We start from the raw sequence: 20,349 nt of genomic DNA, 5'->3' as shown, positions 1-20,349 counted from the left end.
ATACTGCAATCCTGAGAAAAAAAATGGCTAAGCTTGTTCACAAAAAAAAAAGCAAGAAAAAGAAGAGGAAATTCGTCAAAGAAACCAGGGGAGTTTTTCCTGCCTGCTTTAGCCCATTAATTCCAGCTGAGAGCTTCTTTTGACCCTTGCCCAGACAGATCCCATTGTCCAGAAGACCTTGTTTTTTTGCAGAGGCCTGGCAGTGAGCATGGCCTGTTTATTTAAATATCATGTTTGTACTTCAAGCATGCTCTTTCCCCCATGAATTGACTCCAATCTCTGAGCCCTTCCTGATAACGAGTGTTTGTCCTCCGTTATAACAACATTTTTTCAAAGCATGAAATAGCTGCCCAGTGACATGGTCGGCACTGGCATTATCACCAGGCTGCCGCATTAGCGTCCCAGCTCATGCCGGAGAGCTTTTCTCTCCTCTTTTGGGAAGGCTGATAAGACTATGAAGTCAGAGTATGTTTCATATGGGGTGCTGCCTTGACATTTTGAAAGCCTCACTTCTTTTTTCCCTCTCACTTTTCTATTTATAAATGTGTTCTCCTTGGAGTGTTTCTGTGTGGCGAGGATCAAAGGCGTTTAAAATATTGCAGGGAGGAGTCTGGCGAGGCAGTAAAACACAGGGAATAAAAAAGTCATTTGGTTCCAACCCCAGATGTTTGACTCTTAACTAGGCTCCTAATTACACCTTTACATATCATTACGAACGCGAATTTATACCTAACCGTTATCTAGGGGCAAAGCTGTGCAACCGACATTCCAAAACAAACACAGGCACTGTGATATTGGTTTACATTAGACCGTTCATAACAAATGAACCAGTCTAAATGAAGGCGTATGTTTCTACTTTGTTGTTTCTGAGGGAGTTTACATGAACAATCTTATGACTACAAACCTGAAAATGTGCAAAGCGTTAAAGCAAGGCAAGCCAGATTGCAGCAAAGAAAACATAAAAAAAGCCAATATACATTTTCCGTAATGCTGTTTTTACCTGCTATTTGAAAAGTTTAACACCAAAACACACGTGGGGCTGCATGAAAAAACTAAAAACTAAATTAAAGCCGAAATCACAATATAGCCCAATTATCAGATTTCAAAGACTACAGTTTAATTAAACAAACATATGAGCAGATCATTTCAGAGAGAAGTGTGGGACTGTTCTTTTACATATTAACAGCTCATGATACTGTGTTTTAAAGCCAGGGTGCTGTTTTGTACAACAGACAACCTCTTTGTAATGGGACGATGCAATGATTTGTCATGCTTTTTTTCGAATGTTGGTCTGTGCTGCCAAAATGCACACAATTTGTCTAATAGAGTTATACGCTGTTAGTAGTTTGCAAAACAGGTGCAAGTTTATATCGAAAAGCACTGCAGTTTCGCTGAACGCTCAATGATGCAATGATTCGTTGTGCCTTTGTGGCAAGCTGTTGTGATTATCCATCAAGCTCAGAAGCCCAACAGTGAAATAAAAAGCATTCATCTTCATTTCTCATTTCTAACCTCTGAGTGGAAAAGCCGTGGGTGTGACATTCATAATCCCAGGATGTGTGATGCTAAAACGTCAGTTAACTTTGACGCACAGTCAGATACATTTTGGGAGCAGATGCATCATACAGTTTGTCTCGCGTCAGTGGTTAGCGTCTCTGGTTTCGCACTCTGCTTCCACCGGAGCTGTGTTTACATCTGCTGTCACTCGCCTTGGATTTATGTAAAAAAAATCGGTGACGTCACAGGGGAACGGCGAGCGTTGCAACATCGCCCACCGTAATGGGAATTGGCATGGCTGAGAGCTGGACCGTGGCATATGGAATTAGAGTATGAAATACTGGCTTAACGTCAAACCATCAATCCTGTAGCGCACATCTCGAAGACCAAAAACACTCCACTTCTGGTTTATTTTTGGCATGAGCCAGTCTTCTTTCACTCAACTGGCTTTTATTTGAGGAACATTAAAATGACAAGAGCATGAGTTCCCAAAAATGGGACCTGATAGTCAGAGACGGCAGTCGACTTTTAACGAGGGAAAGTGTGCTTTTCATTAAGCACCCTACAATCAACTCCTGATCCTGCATTCCAGAATCTGGTTGCCCCAGCAACACGGCTCAAGCCGAGACTACACGGAGTCAGCCAGTCTTATACCCTCTGCAAAAAAAGGAAAAGTAGTAGTCACACTCCTAAAAGATGAAAAAGGTGATGAGATGGCGAGATGGGTAACAGAAGAGAATAGTCACACAATAGGCTCAATATTTTGACACTTGGTCAACATGCATAAGAGCAAAATAAAAAACCAGAGCAAAATGAGCCAGATAGGGCAACAGAATTATTATAAGAAAGAAAAACTCACACCTGACCACTTTTATTCAGATAACCCCTTTCCACTTATCTCTGCCCAGGCCAACCGAGAGGTAGCCAAACATGAAGACAAAGCCGCTTGCACATTCCTCTGTTATCTGGCATCAGAAAGAATCAGCCAACCTTTCTCCCCACAGGAAGGGCATATAGGGGATACAGCACAAAGAGCAGCACATGCACACTCTCATACTAGTGCTTTGTACATCAAACTAATTCATTTCTTCAAAAAATGCTGTTCCACTAGTTGAAGGAACAGCAGCCAATACCTTCCAAGCAAGAAGAGAAACATTTTTAATATAGGTTGAAAACTACTTTTTAGTACGAAACTACTCTAATAGTGTTTTCTATATCACTTAGGCTATATAATGTATGGGCCCTGTGATATCCATTTAATTCGTTTTTTCTAAAATTCTTTAAAAAAATAGTTTTTCCATTTTTTTATTGTTATTTTTCAGACCTTTTTTTTTTTCATTTGAATTTTTCTAGACTCTGGGCCCTATCATACACCCAGCGCAATGCGACGCAGTGTGTTTGCTAGTTCCAGTCCGGCGGCGTTTGCATTTTCCAGTCCAGCTCCACGTTGTTTAATTAGCAAATGCATTTGCGCCCATTTGTGTGCCCATAGGTGTGCTGGTCTAAAAAAGAGGTGCATTCAGGTGCATTGCTCTTTTAAGGAGCTGAAAATAGACTGTGCCATGGACCAACTCAAACCTGGTCTAAAGTCTAAAGTCAATGGCGCAATATTTTTTTGTTACTTAAAGAGCGAGGTAGTAAATGTGGTAGAAAATGTGCCTCTGGGCGGCTCCACAGTGCATGTTGAAGGCTACATAAATATACAAATTTAATGATGGTTAGTCATTGCGTGTATTAGAATTACTTATAATGATGAATGAAATTGGCAAATTAATTGAACAATCATGCCAATACACACACATATATTAAAACTGACTCATCGCACGGAGCTATTTGAAAGCCTGCATCCAACGGAGATGACTGAAAGATTGACTGGCCACTTAACAGATAATTTCAGCAAAACATCACTCGTTGAATGTTTAATAAGTCAGTGTATTTTATAATGTTACTTATTTTCGAATTGTTCAGCCAAATGGAGCGCTGAGGGTAGAGGCAGCAATGTCCTCCGCTGGCGTTAGGTCTGGGGTGGCTGAAGATGGCCCTCCTCACGTGGCCACCTGCTTTTTTTTTATTAGCAGCGAGCTTTTGTTTCCCCCGTCTCCTGACGTCATTGTACCTTTTTCGGCATTGTAAAGCCATTTTTCTGATGCCAGAAGACGAGGACACAATCACTGCTACTTCATCCCACGCTTTCTTCACCTCAGGAAGCTTTTGTGGATTCCTGCTTGTCCTGTAGATGATCTGCTTGCAAGCTTTAACTTTGCACATGATCAGATCAGTTTCTTCACTTAAAAAGCGTTCAGCTTTTCCACTAAAAAATTCCACCATGTAAATAGCGATCGGCCATGGCATGAGCGCATCTCACTCTTAAAGGGAATGGAAGATGACACTCTGATTGGTTTATTGAACGTTATTCCCATTACATATTAAGAGAACAGGGACAACCCATTCCAGAAATGCGCCCCGGCTCACGGACCGTTTTTCCGTACTTAAAATACCAAAAGTGGATTTGGAAATGCCCTAAGTGCACCTGCGCCGTGCGCTTTACACTTTGCGTTTAGATCGTTAAAATAGGACCATCTGTTTTAATAGTTAAATTAACTTTTATTCATCAAAAAGTATGACTAATTAATTGAAATCATGAAATTTACAATATTTAACAGCAATTTATTAAAAGTTTAACAAAAAATACATTTTAAGGCCCTGCAAAATGTGTTTTATTTTTCTGATAAATACATTTTGGTTAAAAAAAAAAAATCTGTTAAATGTACCTTTAAAAATAATGTTTTAATAAAAACTGTATTATTAGCAGTAGTGCTATCATTAAATTTCTGCCACCAAACTTTTATTTTGATGAGTTGCTTTAAAATCCTTCAGGTTTTTGTTTGTGTATGATATGATGATAGAAATGGTCAAATGAAGTGATTCTCTGAATAGTTGTAGATATTTTGTTCATGTGTTGGTGTACTCAAACACAATATATTTAGACAGCAGAGGCTGAAAACTCCACGAGTATCACGCATACTTCAGTATGTGTGTGTTAAACGAAAATGGTGTCTGCACCATTCATTCACACAGAGACATGCAGAACGTGCAGAATTAATATTTAAATGTATTTTGGGGCTTAATATTCACAGACACTAGTCCATATCATGTTTTGATTTAAGTGTATTGACCCACTTTTGATGTATACATCCCAAATTTTTCTAATTCCGTGTTATATGGTTAAATTTGTTTCTATGACTGGATTCTGTGATTCTGTCCGCATTTTCTGCATGGTGGAAATCATAGGGCCCTATATTACTATTTAGTGAAGCCACAAAACCACTACTGAATCTACAAAGCATACAACAAGACCAGTAAGGTTCAAATCGTAAACCAATGAATTATGATCTGGTTCTTTTTAGGGAAATTAAAAACAGGCAGAGCAGTGTAGTTGGATTCTAAAATCAATGAATCTTACAGGGTCTTTTCAGGAAAAGCCAAAACATACGGCCCAACCACTGCAGTCTGATTCCTGACCTAATGACACTTATGAGCCAGTTCTTAGAAGTGCAATTCTGTTCTGCAAATATTTCTTCTCCAAAAGTGCTAAAAGTATAGTTAATGAACAGAGTACTTCATTTGCATTAGCAAGTATGAAGTGGACAGAGTTTTCAAAAATGCTGCACTTGCTACTACAAAAGTGCATTTTGAAATGTACTAAAAAGATAGTGGGGTTGTGAGTCTTCAAAGAGAATTCAAAAAAGGCTTGCCAGAGCATATGGACTTAAAAGAGTGAAAGATGTTAACAGTTATGTTAATAAAATGAGGGGCCAAGAACATAAATTAAAATGCATTTAGAGACTTGAGTGTTTGAAGATTTTGGCTTTCACTAGTGAATAATCAATCTCTGAAACAACTAACTAGAAGTTGTAAATGTTCTATCTTATGAAAGTATTGTTGTATTACAAGTCAGGCTACATTTTCTGATCATCAGTCACATGGGGAATGAGTGGAAAAAAGTCACTGGCTTTCTATGCTGCTTCATGCACAAACAGATATTTTTGTGCAGCGAGTCAGGGGGATTAGACATGGTTGCATGCTCAGCATTATGGGGCACTCTCTGACCTAATGGTGTCTGGCTCAAGCAGGTATGTCTGTATCCCGATGTCTGAGTAGGTACGTCCCAATTTTCGTACTACTCCATGCTATTTTATAGTAGTGTGAGCTAGGGCTGCACGATGTGTTGTTTAAGCATCGATATCGCGATGTACAAATCCACGATAGTCACATCGCAGGATGTGCGATGTAGGCTGTCGTAGTTGATCCGTTATTCATTAACAGTATGGGCCAAAGAGCGCGCGCGATCGCGAGCGCGCGGCCAGCGACACACTAGATGCGTGGCGCAAGCGTCTCAGCTGCGTGGGCGTGGCGTGTCCGTTTTTAATTTGGCTCCCATGTTAACAGGTTAGAGCTTGCAGACTGCCTGCATGAGACGCGTGTCGGCGCGGAAAACACGTGCATGCTAGAAATAGACTCGACGCCTATTTATATTGCACCTGTCACCGGCCTGAGAGAGAGCGCGCGCGCAAAGCCCCGGCTGCACGCTCAATGTCTTCAAACAACACGAGCGCTGTCTTGCTCTCTCTCCCTCGCGCATATTAATCAATTGACACGATGGTGTCGATGTTTAAATCATTTAAAATGAGAACGTAAGTTTGCTCACCCCATTTTTGTTTGTAAGAATATTTTTTCATTTCATATCGCAGAAAAATAAAATATCGCAATGTAAATTTTTCCCAATATTGTGCAGCCCTAGTGTGAGCAGTCTGTTCACACTGAAAAATCCAAATAAGAAGTACACTTCAAATGTCTGGATGATGCACCTTTTTATAACTGAAAATGTAGAGTATATCATTTGGGACACTTTTTACCGATCATGGCATCAGCATGTGGATGAAAAATAAAAAAAAACGTTTTTTTTCCACATAGTTGAGAAACGGTGATCTCTGTGATTTTAACAAAAAGTGGATCCAGTTGTTTGATGGTTATTTGGCTTATACTTTGGGATATTACATAATAACTAGGGTTGGGTATAGATTGGGTTTTTTACGATACCGGTGCCATTTCGATATTTAAATGGTACCGGTGCCTAAACGGTGCCTGAACTGACACTTAGAGAGAGAAAAAAAGCCACAAAAAACTATGGATAGCATTAAAGAACATTACATTAAAGAACATTACAAAATATTTTAAATAAATCCATAGCTTTCACACACTCCTTGGATGCTCTCATTTCCCAAGCTTCCCTTACGCTAAGGCAAATAAATGTATTTCATGATCTGGGTCATTGTTTAATACAAAACCACACACAATGTTTCTACTGTATTTTTGTCAATAACTCTGATATTTAGTTAAAATGAGTGCTGTCTGTCATTGACTTTAAGCAGTTTTGTGCATGACCGTAGTGTGTCAGTAGAAAATATCAGTTTACATTTCCAAACATTCATTTTGCCATTAATTTCAATAATCATCTAGTGATATTTTTGAAAGCACAAGCAGATTTCTTTGTGGAGCACCGGCTGTTGTCAGACTGCTTGTGCATTCAAAAATATTGCTAGATGATTATTAAAATAAATGGCAAAATAAATGTTTGGAAATGTAAACTGATATTTTCTACTGACACACTACAGCAAAATATATAAATAACTGGCTGAACTCCATTCTTTTGGGTGAAAATACTAATGTGCCTAAAACTTTTGCACAGTAGTGCATGTATAAAGTATGTATAATTAGATTAAGTATATTTAAATAAGTATAATTAAAGTAGGAATTCATATGTGTTAAGGGCTAGATTTTCGCTGGAGGAAACAGCTGTGGTGGGATGAGCGGTGAACGGCGAGAAAACTTTACAGCAGATGAGAAACTGATTGCTCCCCCATTACCTTTTGTAAACTGTATTAATGACAAGGAACTGCACAGATACAGATATTACAGGTTATAATAATAATACTGAAATAAATTCAATGCGGGCTACTGTTTATCAAGTACAGAGGCATTTTCTTAAATTTAATGATCTGAAAAATGTGGCTACTCGGCATCTCAATGTAGGTGACCCCTGCAAACTTTCGCAAGAGGTGTAAATTGCTATATCACATCTTGCATGGTCAGCTGGGCAAACAATCTGAGCTGCTTTCATTACGGAGCAAATTAATAATATAAAACAGAACTGTACAATTCTCAGAACGCAAATGAGAAAACTGCCTGGTAGATGTGTTCCTTTAAAATGTGCTTTAGCAGGAGGTGTTAGGATTAAAATGAAAGGTTAAACCTAATTGAGCATACAATGCTCAGAATTTAAGAGCTGCTCAAAATTTGAGCTTCCTTTGCACCACCTTTAATAAGCTGCTTCCTGAAAGAAGTTTTTGACTGATCCCATTAAAAATAGCAAAACCAGACTTTCATTTCAAGGTAAAAATATATTTATGGATTGGTTTATTTATGTTTTGGTTGATTTGGTAGAATTTGGTAAAAAGGCACAAGGTTCTTTGAGCAGCTCTGGTGACACCAATCAATTGAGCGCATACCACAATGAATTGTGCATCTGTGCTTGTGTGTGTGTGTCATCTTTACAAACACACACATGGCAGAATGTCCCTGACTTGAGCATTAAGGACTCACCAGAGCCCATTATAGCCCTTTGCTCTTGACATGTTTGTGAGAATCACACATGTAAATAGAGCCCGACCGATATATCGGCCGGCCGATATTATCGGCCGATATGAGCTTATTGCATTTAAATCGGCATCGGCGTTTATAACGGCCGATGGAACATGAGAAACGGAGTCTCATGCTTTACTCATGTTATGAGTGTTGCATAGTTTACCCACCAGAGGGAGCTCTGCAGCTCCAGAGTTGACAACAGCGCCAGAAATCCACTAGCGAAGAAAGCGATCAGCCAAGCCAGCCACGGAGATTTTTTTTCTGTTTTGACGGTGAGTCTGTCGTTCTTCATGTGAAATGATTTAGTTCATACACTGTATATACAATGATGTGGTAGTTCTAGCTAACGGTCCTATCATTATCACTTATAAATATTCTGTAACATCACTTACAGCCGCTTAATGCATTGCTATATTAGATTAGCCACAGAGCTAATACCATGTTTATCAGTGGAAGAGTGCGAACGTTAATAAGAGGTCAAACTATAACGTTATCGTTTAACTTATTCTAAATATATCTGCAGTGTTTCCCACATAATGACCGGGTAACTGTGGCAGGGGGGCAATGACTAGAAGTTATGTACAGCGTGCCTCGAAAAAACAACAGCTGTTATGTTATTGAATGAATTCATTAAAAATAGGTCATTGCACTTACATCAAATCACGATATTGACGAATATCTGTAAGTATTAAGACGGAATAGTCTGTTTAAATATGAATCCTGCATGTTCTGCGTGTCTCTGTTAATGAATGGTGCAGAAGCGCCTCTTCATTCATTAAACACACGTAAGCGCATTAAGCTCGCGGTGAATTCAGCGTCCGCTGTCTCACTAAATAAGCACGTGAACACATGAACAACATCTCCAGAACTGCTCTGACAGTCACTTCATGAGCATTTGACCGTTTGATTTAAGTAAAAGCAGCATCACATCACACACACAGAACTGTAAATGTACGCCAACCCGTCAAAATAAAAGTCCAGTTAAAGGCTGTTGTTCAGCAGAATGTACAAAAGCCTATCATAGACTCGATTACTAAAATATTCGATATTTACAGCCTTATGTTATTCTAACGCTAATATAGCTTCCTTTTTAGCAGGCCCCTTAAATGCTTGCTATTAACGTGATTGAAGGTGGTTCTTCTCAAAATTGACAGCGGTGTGTTCATGACACTAACGTTAACCATTCAACTTCGAGTAGGTGTGTCAGAAATGATTAACCAGATAGGACATGTAAATAAATGTGAGCTGAACAAGCGCTTTTTTTTATTTATTTATTTTTATTTTTTACAGATTGTTTCAAAGCAGCTTTAAAGACATAACAGGAAAATGTTGTAATATTGTTAAATAGAAGTAGGTAATAGGTAATACCTATTGGTTGACAAATAAAAAATATATATATTTCTCATTTTTGCCTATGTAGGAGATCCCTGTTTATTATCATTCTAATTCTAATGATGACACGAGTAATGATACATGGTGATATTATTAATACACATGCTTATTCTTTCTCTGTCTCTTTCTGCCCTACAGATGGCTGAAAAAGGTGAATGCTGTAGCAGCAAAGTGTGGGACTACTTCTGCAAATACTTTAACTTTAGTATTATAATTTATTTACAGAACACACACAGACTGTTAAAACCAGCTTCAACTGGAAGAAAGTAAAAGTGTTAAATGTTTAAAATCAGACTGTTTTTTTGACCATTAAAAAATATATACTTTTGATGTGCAATTGTTTAGTCATTGAGACTATAATCTAAGGCTTTTTTTTTTTTTTACATAATCTCTTCTGGAAAATGGTTTATACAGCCCACATACATAGAACAGGCAGATATTTTGCTATTGAATGTTGTGTAAGTGCAGTATATAGGAAATGGGTCTAATATCCAGTTTATTTTCAAAATCAAAATATCGGCTTATAAATCGGCTCTTTTCGAGTTAATATCGGCATCGGCATCGGCCCCCAAAAATCCATATCGGTCGGGCTCTACATGTAAACACTGCAGGAGGTTCTACAGACCGAGTTCTAGCTTTGCTATTTACTGCTGAGATGGAAAAGCAGACCAAATCACACCAAAAAAGACACACAACCTCAAGTAACCGTTCTATTTTAAAGCACTAATCGGATCGTGTTCGAGTTTTATTGTGTCAGTAATAGTTTAATTCATACTGTGTTTCTCAGAACTGAGGTTTTTGAGGGAAGATTTTGCTCCGCTCAGACAAACAAAAATACATCTATGGGAAGACGGGATATATGACGGAAGCCTCACATTCCTACAAGACGGAACTACTGGAGTCAAACATGTAGGGCTGAGGCGAAATGAACAACAGAAAACATTTAATTTGCACATTCCTTGCCCCCCTGTGGAGTCTGCAAAAGTAGAGAATAAAATTTGCAGACAACACAAACACATTGTAAATATAGTGCAAAGCAACAAATATGGCACAGATGTATTTCAGGCTTTCTTTTGGTGCTCATTCTCATAAAACATGACTAAAGGTACACCCATGGCCAATGGTGACCCCACAATCTTGAAATACCTATTTAGTGCAAAACAACAAATGGGTCTTTATAACTATCCTCTAGCCTTGCTTTAAAGAATGACTCCTTCCTTAAAATGAGATATTCGTCCCACATGTAGTGACCTCAAACCTGAACACATCCTACCCATCCCTCTTCTAATCTTTCCATTCCAAAGAGAGCTGCTGTTACGTCAACGTAGCGCCATTTTGGAGAGTATCCACTGAACGCAAACAGAGTGCGCTACGTTGACTCGGAGGAGACATATTTTTGAATGAAGTTGATATTTTTATTTTCTTTGCATATAAAAAGTATTATTTTAGATTTGTAAAATTACGTTTGATCCTCTGATGTCACATGGTTTATTTTACAGATCTCCTTGCTACGTTTCTGGTCGTTGATCGTGCTACTTATGTTGCTGTCTATGGGACAGTCAGAGAGCTCTCAGCATGCATCAAAAATATATTTCATTTGTGTTCCAAAGATGAACGGAGAAAATTACGGGTTTGGAACAACATAAGGGTAATTAATTAATGACAAAATCTACATTTTGGGGTGGAGTAACCCTAGGGCTGTGATGGTCACCGCCCGTGGTGGTCGGTTGCCACCAGCAGTAGTGCAGGTCATGCACTCTATAACAAGCATAATACAAAGTTTTGTATGCAAGTGTAATAACAGTAATAGTTGCAAATTACACAGTGTTTCCTTTAGATTGGCAGGTTTGAGCACAGGAAAATACAGTTTATTCTGCTTTCAGCAAATTAATTTTGTGTTGGACGATGGGCCTTGTTGGGAAACCAAATAATACATTGGCGATCTGGAGCCATCTCCTTTCAAGTCACTCTTCTGCGTTTGTTCAAGTGTCTTCAATTTCCCGTGATCGCAAACACCTGGCTTGTCAGGTTTCGTGAGGCTTTCTCCAAACTGGCCAAATACAAACGAGACAGCGATAAATGGTAGATGTTAACAAGAAATGTGGGAACGATTCCTATTTCAAAGAGAGTTAATTCACCCGCTTGCATGGCGGTGGAACAGTGAGCCCTGTCTACACCGGAAGCAACATCACTGTGTCGCAACAGGTCAAGTCTGCCGAGTGTCTACACAGTACATCTGAACTGAAAGTGCCACCAGCGGTAGTTGGTCCATTTACCATCACAGCCCTAAGTAACCCTTTAATTCAAGAAAAACACTTAATATTCACAGTCTTGTGAGCTTTGGGTATATAAGGCCTTCATTTTTTACTGGGTGGCCAATAGTTGCACGGTTTCAAAGACTTCCAGAATTCCAGTCTGCTTATTTTAAGCTTTTGGCACAGGTGCTTTGAGGGGTCAGGGCAGCTGGGAGAGGTATTAATACATTCTTTGTATAAAGATAATGAGGCCAGATGTTGACTTTTGAAATGTGTTTGCTTCAAAAAGCACCATTCCCTGGCTCTCAGCGGCACACATTCATAGACGTTAAGTACCCTATGGCCTACATAACAAAATAATCTATAAATGAGAAATAGCCGGAGCTTGATTTGATTATTTAAAAAGAAAAATAGACAGAGAGAAAGAATCAAGTACAAAAATATGTGTGCATCGAACTACGGGGTGGGGAGCAATCCTCTTAATACCACGGCAACTAGTGTGGAATGTCTACAGCAGGTCCGAGAGACAGCTGCTCCATCTGTTCCTCCCATCAGTTCTCTCTCCTCCGGTGCAAAAATGAAAAGAATCAGGATTCTCTTCAACAGCTCTCTCAAAACTGAAGTATCCAACTGATGCCACACAAAATAATATGAACCCCTCCTTCTGTACACCCAAAAAAACACCTCTAATACAGCAGTCCTTTCACATTTGCACTGTTCATATCACTGGCCACTTTTATGCATAGGAGATTTGTTTCTTGAATAATTCATGACCTGACAAAACATCCCCCGCTAGCCCGCCCCGGTCATGAACGGATAAAAGGAAAAGGAAGATAACTTACCAGTTTCTTCATCAATAGTAAAGATCCCCAGACCCGAGCCATCCCGAATGGAGTAACTGATTTCTCCATCTCTTCCTTTATCCTCATCCTGAGCTGTGATTTTCATCACTGATGTTCCAGTGGGCACATCCTCCTTGATAAATCCCTTATCCACAAATGATGGGAACAATGGCCTGTAGAGATTCTCGTTTACGTCCACAACCTCCACCTCAATGTGACAACTTGAGGACAAAGATATCGGCTTCCCTTTGTCCTTTGCCCTTGCTGTGAGACTGTACACTTGCTTTTTCTCGTAATCCAGATTCTGCACGATTCGTACGGCACCACTCAATTTGTCTACTTCAAATTTCCCATCCCCGTTGTCAGCGAGGCTGTATCGTACCTGGCTAGATGGCCCAACATCTGGGTCGTGAGCTTCTAGCCACATTATAACAGTACCAATGGGCAGATCCTCACGTACTCTCACCTGATAATTTGGTGGAATAAATTTGGGAGGGTTGTCGTTTACATCCTCCAGTGTGATTCTAAGCAGCACAGTCGAGACAAGTTGAGGTTCACCAGTGGCCTGGTCGCGAGCTGCTATCTTGAGAATAAAACTGGATTGCACTTCACGGTCTAGAGGCTTCTTTACCGTAACGATCCCTGTTTCCATATCAATAGCAAATTGATCTGTGTCTGCCAATATGGAGTATCTGACCACACCATTATCACCAAGATCTTTATCTTTTGCTTCAACTTGAATGATCTCTGTGCCCACCAGAGTGCTCTCGCTGATGTCCACCGAGTATGTGTCCTGTAAAAACTGTGGGGTGATGTCGTTAGCATCCAGGATCTTTACATCCAGCAGACGTGAAGATGACTTCTGGGGTATTCCAAGGTCATACACAGTAATGTTCAATGTATAGTGATCAGTTGTTTCTCTATCAAGAGGTGCGTACACTTTGAGCCATCCGCTGTCCATGTCAACCACGAAACGACTTTCAACGTCACCCCCAGAGACAACATAAACCAGTTTTCCATTAAAACCGCTGTCAGAATCCGTGGCACTAAGATGGACAATCCTTGCTCCAACAGGCAAGTCTTCCTTGACCTCAATCACACTGGGAAAAGTTTCTGCAAACTGGGGCGCAGCGCGGTTCACAGAGTGAAAGTCTTGGAAGTGGTCTTCGGGTTCGTTTTGGCTGTGGATCTTGCTTCCTTGCAGAAGCTTTTCTGCCAGCATGCTGGCAACTCCAGTATCAACACATTTCACTTGGATTGGTTTACGCGCCGTAACGACAGTAATGTTCAAAAACATGGGCTGCGTTTCATGTTCTCCATCACTGGCTATGATCTGCAAACTGTGATAGGACACTTTTGCTGCCTCACCCTCACTCAAAGTCTGCTTTAAGGACAGAACGCCTGAGTTTGGATTTATTTCAAACAAATTCAAGTCATTCCCAGCTTTTATTCTGTACCTCACCAACTGCAACTCATCAGCATCGATAGCAGACACAGTTGTGATATGCTCACTAACACCATGGTCTCTTGGCACAGTTACGTCACAATCCACATTCTCAAAAAGTGGCTTGTTGTCGTTCAAGTTGTTAAGTGTGACTGTAACCTGAGTTTCCACCTCACGTCGAAAAGGGGCACCCCAATCTGACGCCCGCACTTTCAAGGTATAAATCCTTGGCATCAGTTCATAATTCAAAATCTCTGAACTACTGATGACACCAGAGAAGTAGTCAATGACAAATGGCTGGGGATTCACATTGGCAATGCTGTAAGTGACATATCCATTTTCCCCACTGTCTAAATCAGTGGCCTTCACTGTCAGTACACTAGTACCTATGGGCATATTTTCATCAATGCTTCCTTTGTAAGATGTCTGTTTGAACTCTGGGCCGTTGTTGTTCACGTCGATCACATTGATAATTACTTTTGCGGATGCTTTTTTGTCGCTGGTCATAACTTCTAATTCATATCTGTTCACAGAGTCTGCATGAAGGGGCCCAGCTGTTGTAATCAAGCCTGAATCTGCATTGATGGCAAAATGATTTTTATCCAATTTGTGTCTAAATGCATACTTAAGTTGAGGATACTTTGGCACAGCTGTTACCATTACAACAGGTGTGTTCAGTGGTGCAAATTCACTCACATTGACTCTGTAAGTAGTTTGACTGAACTTAGGAGGCCCTGTTTTAAAGTGGGGGGACATGACATGGATGACCTTTGCGGATGAAAACTGGGGTGGACTTCCTTTGTCTTTGGCTTGCAGTGTTAGATTGTATCCAAAGGGCTGACTATCCCAGTCGACTTGTTTAACCGCTTTGATTTTATATTCCTTACTCCCTGGACTTGTTCGCATGGCTTTAAACTGCTGAAGAGGGTCGCCCGCAACCACACTGAGAGAAGCTATCTCACCATTAGCACCTTGGTCACTGTCTTCCACAGTCACAACAGCATAAGTAGGGTCCTTGTCAGTGTCTGAGTGTGCTAGGGTTACAGCAGTGATGACCGGAGCATGCTCGTTGGCCTGCTCCACTCGTACCGTTAACTTAGCCATGCTGCTAAATCCACTGCTACCATACAGTTTCATGCCTCGGTCCACTGCTAAAATCTCTAATTCATACTGCTTTGTCTCAGAGTAGTCCAGCTTTCCGGTTAGTGTAACTACACCACTTGTGGGGTGAACCGAAAACATGTCCGTCCATTCTCTGAAGCTGTAGTAGTATTCTCCGTTTGTACCGATATCAGCATCCGTCGCCATCACCTTGGCTACACTTGTGCGGATAGCTGTGTTTTCTGGTAAAGATATGCTGTAAGCGGTTGGGGAGAACAGTGGCCGAAGATCATTTGTGTCCAGTACCTGAATCCTGACTCGTGTTCGTGCCTCAGCATTTGAATTCTTTTCCATGGCTTTGACTGTGAGAATATAATGGTCTCTAACCTCCCGGTTAAGAATGGCACTGCTACCTCCTTTGGTCCTTATTCGCAAAAAACTAAAGTCTCCCAATTGATAGTCCTCAGCTTTGAACAGGTTCTCATTGTCTCCCGACACGATTTTGTACCGTATTTCCCAGGTAGGATCTGTGATGTAGATTCCCATTTTGACAGGACTTTCCACATAGGTCTTAGCAGCAGAGTTCTCATAAATGGTAGCATTGTAAACAGACTGGGTAAACAGAGGGACGGGGGCAGTGCCGAGGCTTTGGATCCCAATGCAGCTGCACAGGAGCAGCAGAACCACCAGCAGTGAAGTCACGTGGTTCTGCATGATTGCAGCACACTCCTCACCGAAACTGCAGAGAAAGAAAAAAAAAGAGAGAAAAAGTTAAGATAACACTGCTCCACTTTTAATAGATTTAGCACATTTGGGACACATTTAAATGATCTGAGTAATTCATTAGACAACTTTGTATCTAGCACTACTTATATTATCATTAAGAAGGTATTCATGGGTGGAAGCAGATAAGAAACTGACAGACAACTTTTAAATATCCGTTTAAGGCATATCATCACTCAAAACAAATATGATTAGTGCATCTGCATCCACAGACACAGCCGCTGACTATTTGTCTATATTTCCAACTTCACCATAGACACCATGACAGCAGATAGGCCAAATGATGAATTGTTGTGAACACTGTGAGGATGGAAGTGCCTTTTGTGTATACACATCAAATCACATTACACTGCCTCCTGAATAAATTATACATTATTCTCACAGCCTGTGATACAACTTATTCAGCAAAGAACAATACAATGTGTACAGAGCTATGTATTCAATAGTGTTCATAACATAAGTAGAAAAACATTAACAAGTAAGTCAATGAATATGAAAAGCTTATCAATCGCAAAAAAAATATTTTTATCTCTGCTTTTACCTGCATTATTTATCAGAACTCCCTGAAACATTATAAATAAATGCTTATTACCTATTTAATAATATGTATTAGTGGTAATAAATGCATCAGGCATAATATAATGGTTTGTAGTATTCGTAATATTGTTTATCCTATCTTCTGCTATGCTGCATATCAGGAACGTGCAATTTGCATGGCTAACCATGTTATACAAATCTCTAGAAAACTTTCAGCGTTCGTTTTATCGATTCGCATTTGCTAAAATACGCACGTTTTCTTCTGGCTTGACGACGAAAGACGACGCAATAATGTTTAAATTCCTAACATACAACATTTAACATTTAATAAGCGGGTTTGTGTGCAAAGCTTTTTACAACAGAGGACTTCACACTCCGCGAGAGCGTGCTCGAGATTTCCAAATCTCCTCGCGACTATTCGTGCCCTCCAGCATATAAAAAACAGCAATACGCTCACAGTCGTTAAAATGACGTTTAGTTAAGAAATGAAATAAATATGACTGAATTTTATCAGCGACACCAAAGGACCATACTAAACAACCTACTAAATGAATTGTTTACATCACAAGAACCTCAGTGTTAACTCTCCTAGATATACGGCAAGTTAGCCTATGGAATGGAAACAAAATACCAAAGTAACAAAAGACGGGCTTCTGCTCCGTTGTTAAAGTGTATCCCCATCCCCCAGTCCGTCAGTTCCTATTCATTTCACGTCGCCACACTGATGCCTACATGCGTTGGCCAGATGTATGAACTGTTCCCATTTGAAAACAATTAGCTGACCACTCTAGACCGCTTATCTTAAATAATTCAACTGCAACTGAACACACTGAATATTCCAACAGCTTTGCCAAGCTACGGTCAACTTCAAAGCTGCCCTATTTCCACTACGGACAGCAGTGAAGGACTCCCAACAGCAACTTAACACCGCGAGCTGACTTGAAACTTTTACGCATTTCTGAAATATCCAAAAACTAGAACAAGTCCAAAAAGCCCTCGCGCAATTTTAAGACTTTCGAAATCTTACATACCTATTTCAGTCCTAACGTCCTTTGTTTGGCGGCTTTTCATGAAGTTTATAAGTTCCGAATCTCTGCATGGTACCGACACTCTCAGTCGCTCTCTCTGCTCACTGAACTATCAGATCCGCATACACACACAAAGCGCTCTTAGTATCTCTCCGCGCTCCTTGCCCAGCGCACGGATCTACTTCCTATTGGCATGAAGATGAAACGGCCGTCGCTCTCCCCTCACAGTAGGACGGGAGAAGTCTTTGATGTTATATTTTATGTGCCAAACCTCTGTCTCTACTGAAGAAATATGCTGAATCACGCGTTTTTAAAACAAAGCAGATAAATTATCTCAATATCTTTTAGCATTTGAGATCCTCATGATGATAAAGTCCTACACGCAAGGTACATATACATTACCTATCAATAAGGATATCAAAGTAACAACGGTATCTCGGTAGCATACCAAGTCAACAGAAAAAATTAAAAAGATACATCAATGGCAGTGTTTTTTTTCCGACTCACGCGACTGGGTAGCCTACTCTGTTAAAGGCATTCGCAAATGAACAGCTACACACAACTCATTCAAACTTCGCCATTATTAATGTGAACAAAGTTGTTTATGTCTTAGGTGAATATAATTATAAAAGGTGAATATGTGTCAAAACCTCACATTTATAGATTCGATCGTCCAGTGTAATTGCAGACGGTACCAAACATAAAAAAGAGAAAACCATGTCAGCATAATTTTTAATCGAATAACCCATAGGCTATATCTTTTTCAAATCAAAGTAACATTTAATTACCATTTTCTTGATTATTAAGCCTATTGCTATAAGAACCATGAAAAACTAAAATCAAGAAATCCTAGTTCTATTGTCTTTTTTGTGCTACTTCTTGTCATTTTTCTTATTCTATTATTGGTTCACAATGTCTTTATTTATTTCAGAACGTCAGACAATATGTGCTTAATTAAGAAGTTGGTTATTGCTAATATTCGCTGTTGTGTTGCGAATCGTATCCCTTTCCGTGCTGGTATACTCCATACATTCTTTACATGTTGAGGTGTAGCTATTTAATAAAAAAATAAAAATAAAAAATAAAAATAAAAAAAAAATAAAAAAATTCTAAAGCAATGTTTCATACCACATGGAAACCAGGGAAAAGTTGTATCGCCAGACGGAAAATCTTTTTTAAAGCGTGGCCCCAAGCACACACATGCACTCTGTTGCTCGCGAATGATGGCGCTGTCTCACTACTGTGCCCGAGGGCGAGCGATCCACGAGGCTGTGCGCTCTAAACCTCAATCTGTGCAACTCACTTCATAATGCTTACATCCAGTTCCTTGTGTCCATTGCCTATGCATGACCATATAATCGCCTATTATGCATAATGACGTTGTTAATAACAGTGATATTTATTGCTGGTTAAGTAGCACAAGTAAAGGAGTAGTGGTTGTAGTAACAGTTGTAGATGCAGTAATGCTGTTTTACCTTTTTTCTACAATGCATTTTGTGCTAAAAGTAGTTGTATTCGTTGAAAAGCTATTGTGAAAGAGGCTCACCAGATTCAGCGGGCAACAGCCTCCGCTCCAAAGTTGCGTCTAAATGATCTCCAGGATGGGTTGGCAAAAAGAGTATGTGAGCATATCTTCGCATGGAGATTAAGTCAAAACTCGTAATAAATCCGGCTCACGGTGTAGTAGCTCCTACATTTCCTTACGTATCCAAAAATCCTCGTGAGCAGGATTCCACGCGGCAGAGACTATCCACAACACTCACTAAGAGCTCGTGCGCTCAAGCAGTAGAGGAGGCGCGTGGATCCTCCGGGATGCCTGGCTGGCTTTCCGCCGCTGTGACGTCACCGCTCTCCCGGGGGAGTCGATCATTTGAGTCTGTGATCTCACCTCTACCTTACGCTTTGACGTTTCGCACTGACATTGAAGGCTGTTTATCGAATTATCAGCATAATGGAACTTTGTAACTTTAGACTCCAGCTGTCAGTGGCGATCCATTACATTAGGATCAATGAAGAAGAGCATCCTGCCCCACAGTTAGACTCTTTATTCAGTTTAATAGTTTAGTTCTTTGCCCAATCTCAGAATTGTAAACATCTTGATTGTATAAAATTAATTTATTGACCTTTGTGTTTGAAGCTTTATTATAGCCGAAACGTGGAATGCTGCTTAAATAAGAACACCTGATGTTCATTAAGTTTGGACTCATAAAACATTTGCCCCGGGGACTCTGTGAATGAGATACATCAGGTCCCTTGTGTGTGTGTGTGTGTGTGTGTGTGTGTGTTTGTTTGTTGCCCCACGCCTTCCCTGACCATTTATCAAGATGCAAAATCATTCAGTCACCCCCAACTTTGTGCCTCTTTACACACTCATGCAGACACTGCATCACTCTGATCCCCCCATAAAGGTTTAATTGGATTCCAATCAGGTGACGTGAGAGAGCCGGCTGGTGCTTTTGAAGGTGCCAGCACTGAGACATTCAGTTGCTGGTCTGGAGTTTGTTGAGTGCTGGCCCTAAGAGAGAACAGTCGGCATGGAGAAGGTACATCCAAGTGTGTATGCGCACAGAATAAATGCTACTGAAAGTCTCAGCAATTTTTTTAACTTGACATTTCATATTAGTGGTCATGAAGGGCTTTTAGATTTCTGCGGATTTTTCATTTCAGCTTTTGGGACAGATATAGACTAATTGGTTTATGTAGTGCAATATCAAATAACCATCAGCAATGATCGAAGGGATAGGCTAGTCCATCCAAAAATAAAT

The 20,349-nt window shown here is 40.1% G+C and overlaps 1 protein-coding gene across 8 annotated transcripts in view; it reads right to left on the bottom strand.

Moving 5' to 3' along the window:
• The window catches only part of LOC113044166 (protocadherin Fat 1-like), an 88,078-nt gene extending 68,699 nt beyond the window's left edge, over positions 1-19,379 (bottom strand). For 5 of the 8 annotated variants that reach the window (XM_026203848.1, XM_026203849.1, XM_026203851.1 and 2 more), the window contains exon 1: positions 12,692-15,950. In XM_026203848.1, coding sequence (XP_026059633.1) covers positions 12,692-15,950 — 3,259 coding nt within the window. Of the gene's footprint in view, positions 1-12,691; positions 15,976-17,587; positions 17,743-19,130 lie in introns of those variants that run through there. The other 3 variants (XM_026203850.1, XM_026203846.1, XM_026203847.1) reach the window with 2 other exon arrangements.
• Positions 19,380-20,349: the final 970 nt, after the last annotated feature.

The sequence above is a fragment of the Carassius auratus genome, chromosome 26 (assembly GCF_003368295.1).
Source record: "Carassius auratus strain Wakin chromosome 26, ASM336829v1, whole genome shotgun sequence".
Lineage (NCBI taxonomy): Eukaryota > Metazoa > Chordata > Actinopteri > Cypriniformes > Cyprinidae > Carassius > Carassius auratus.
Note: the sequence above shows the minus strand (reverse complement) of the source record. Positions and strands in the feature narration are given on the sequence as shown.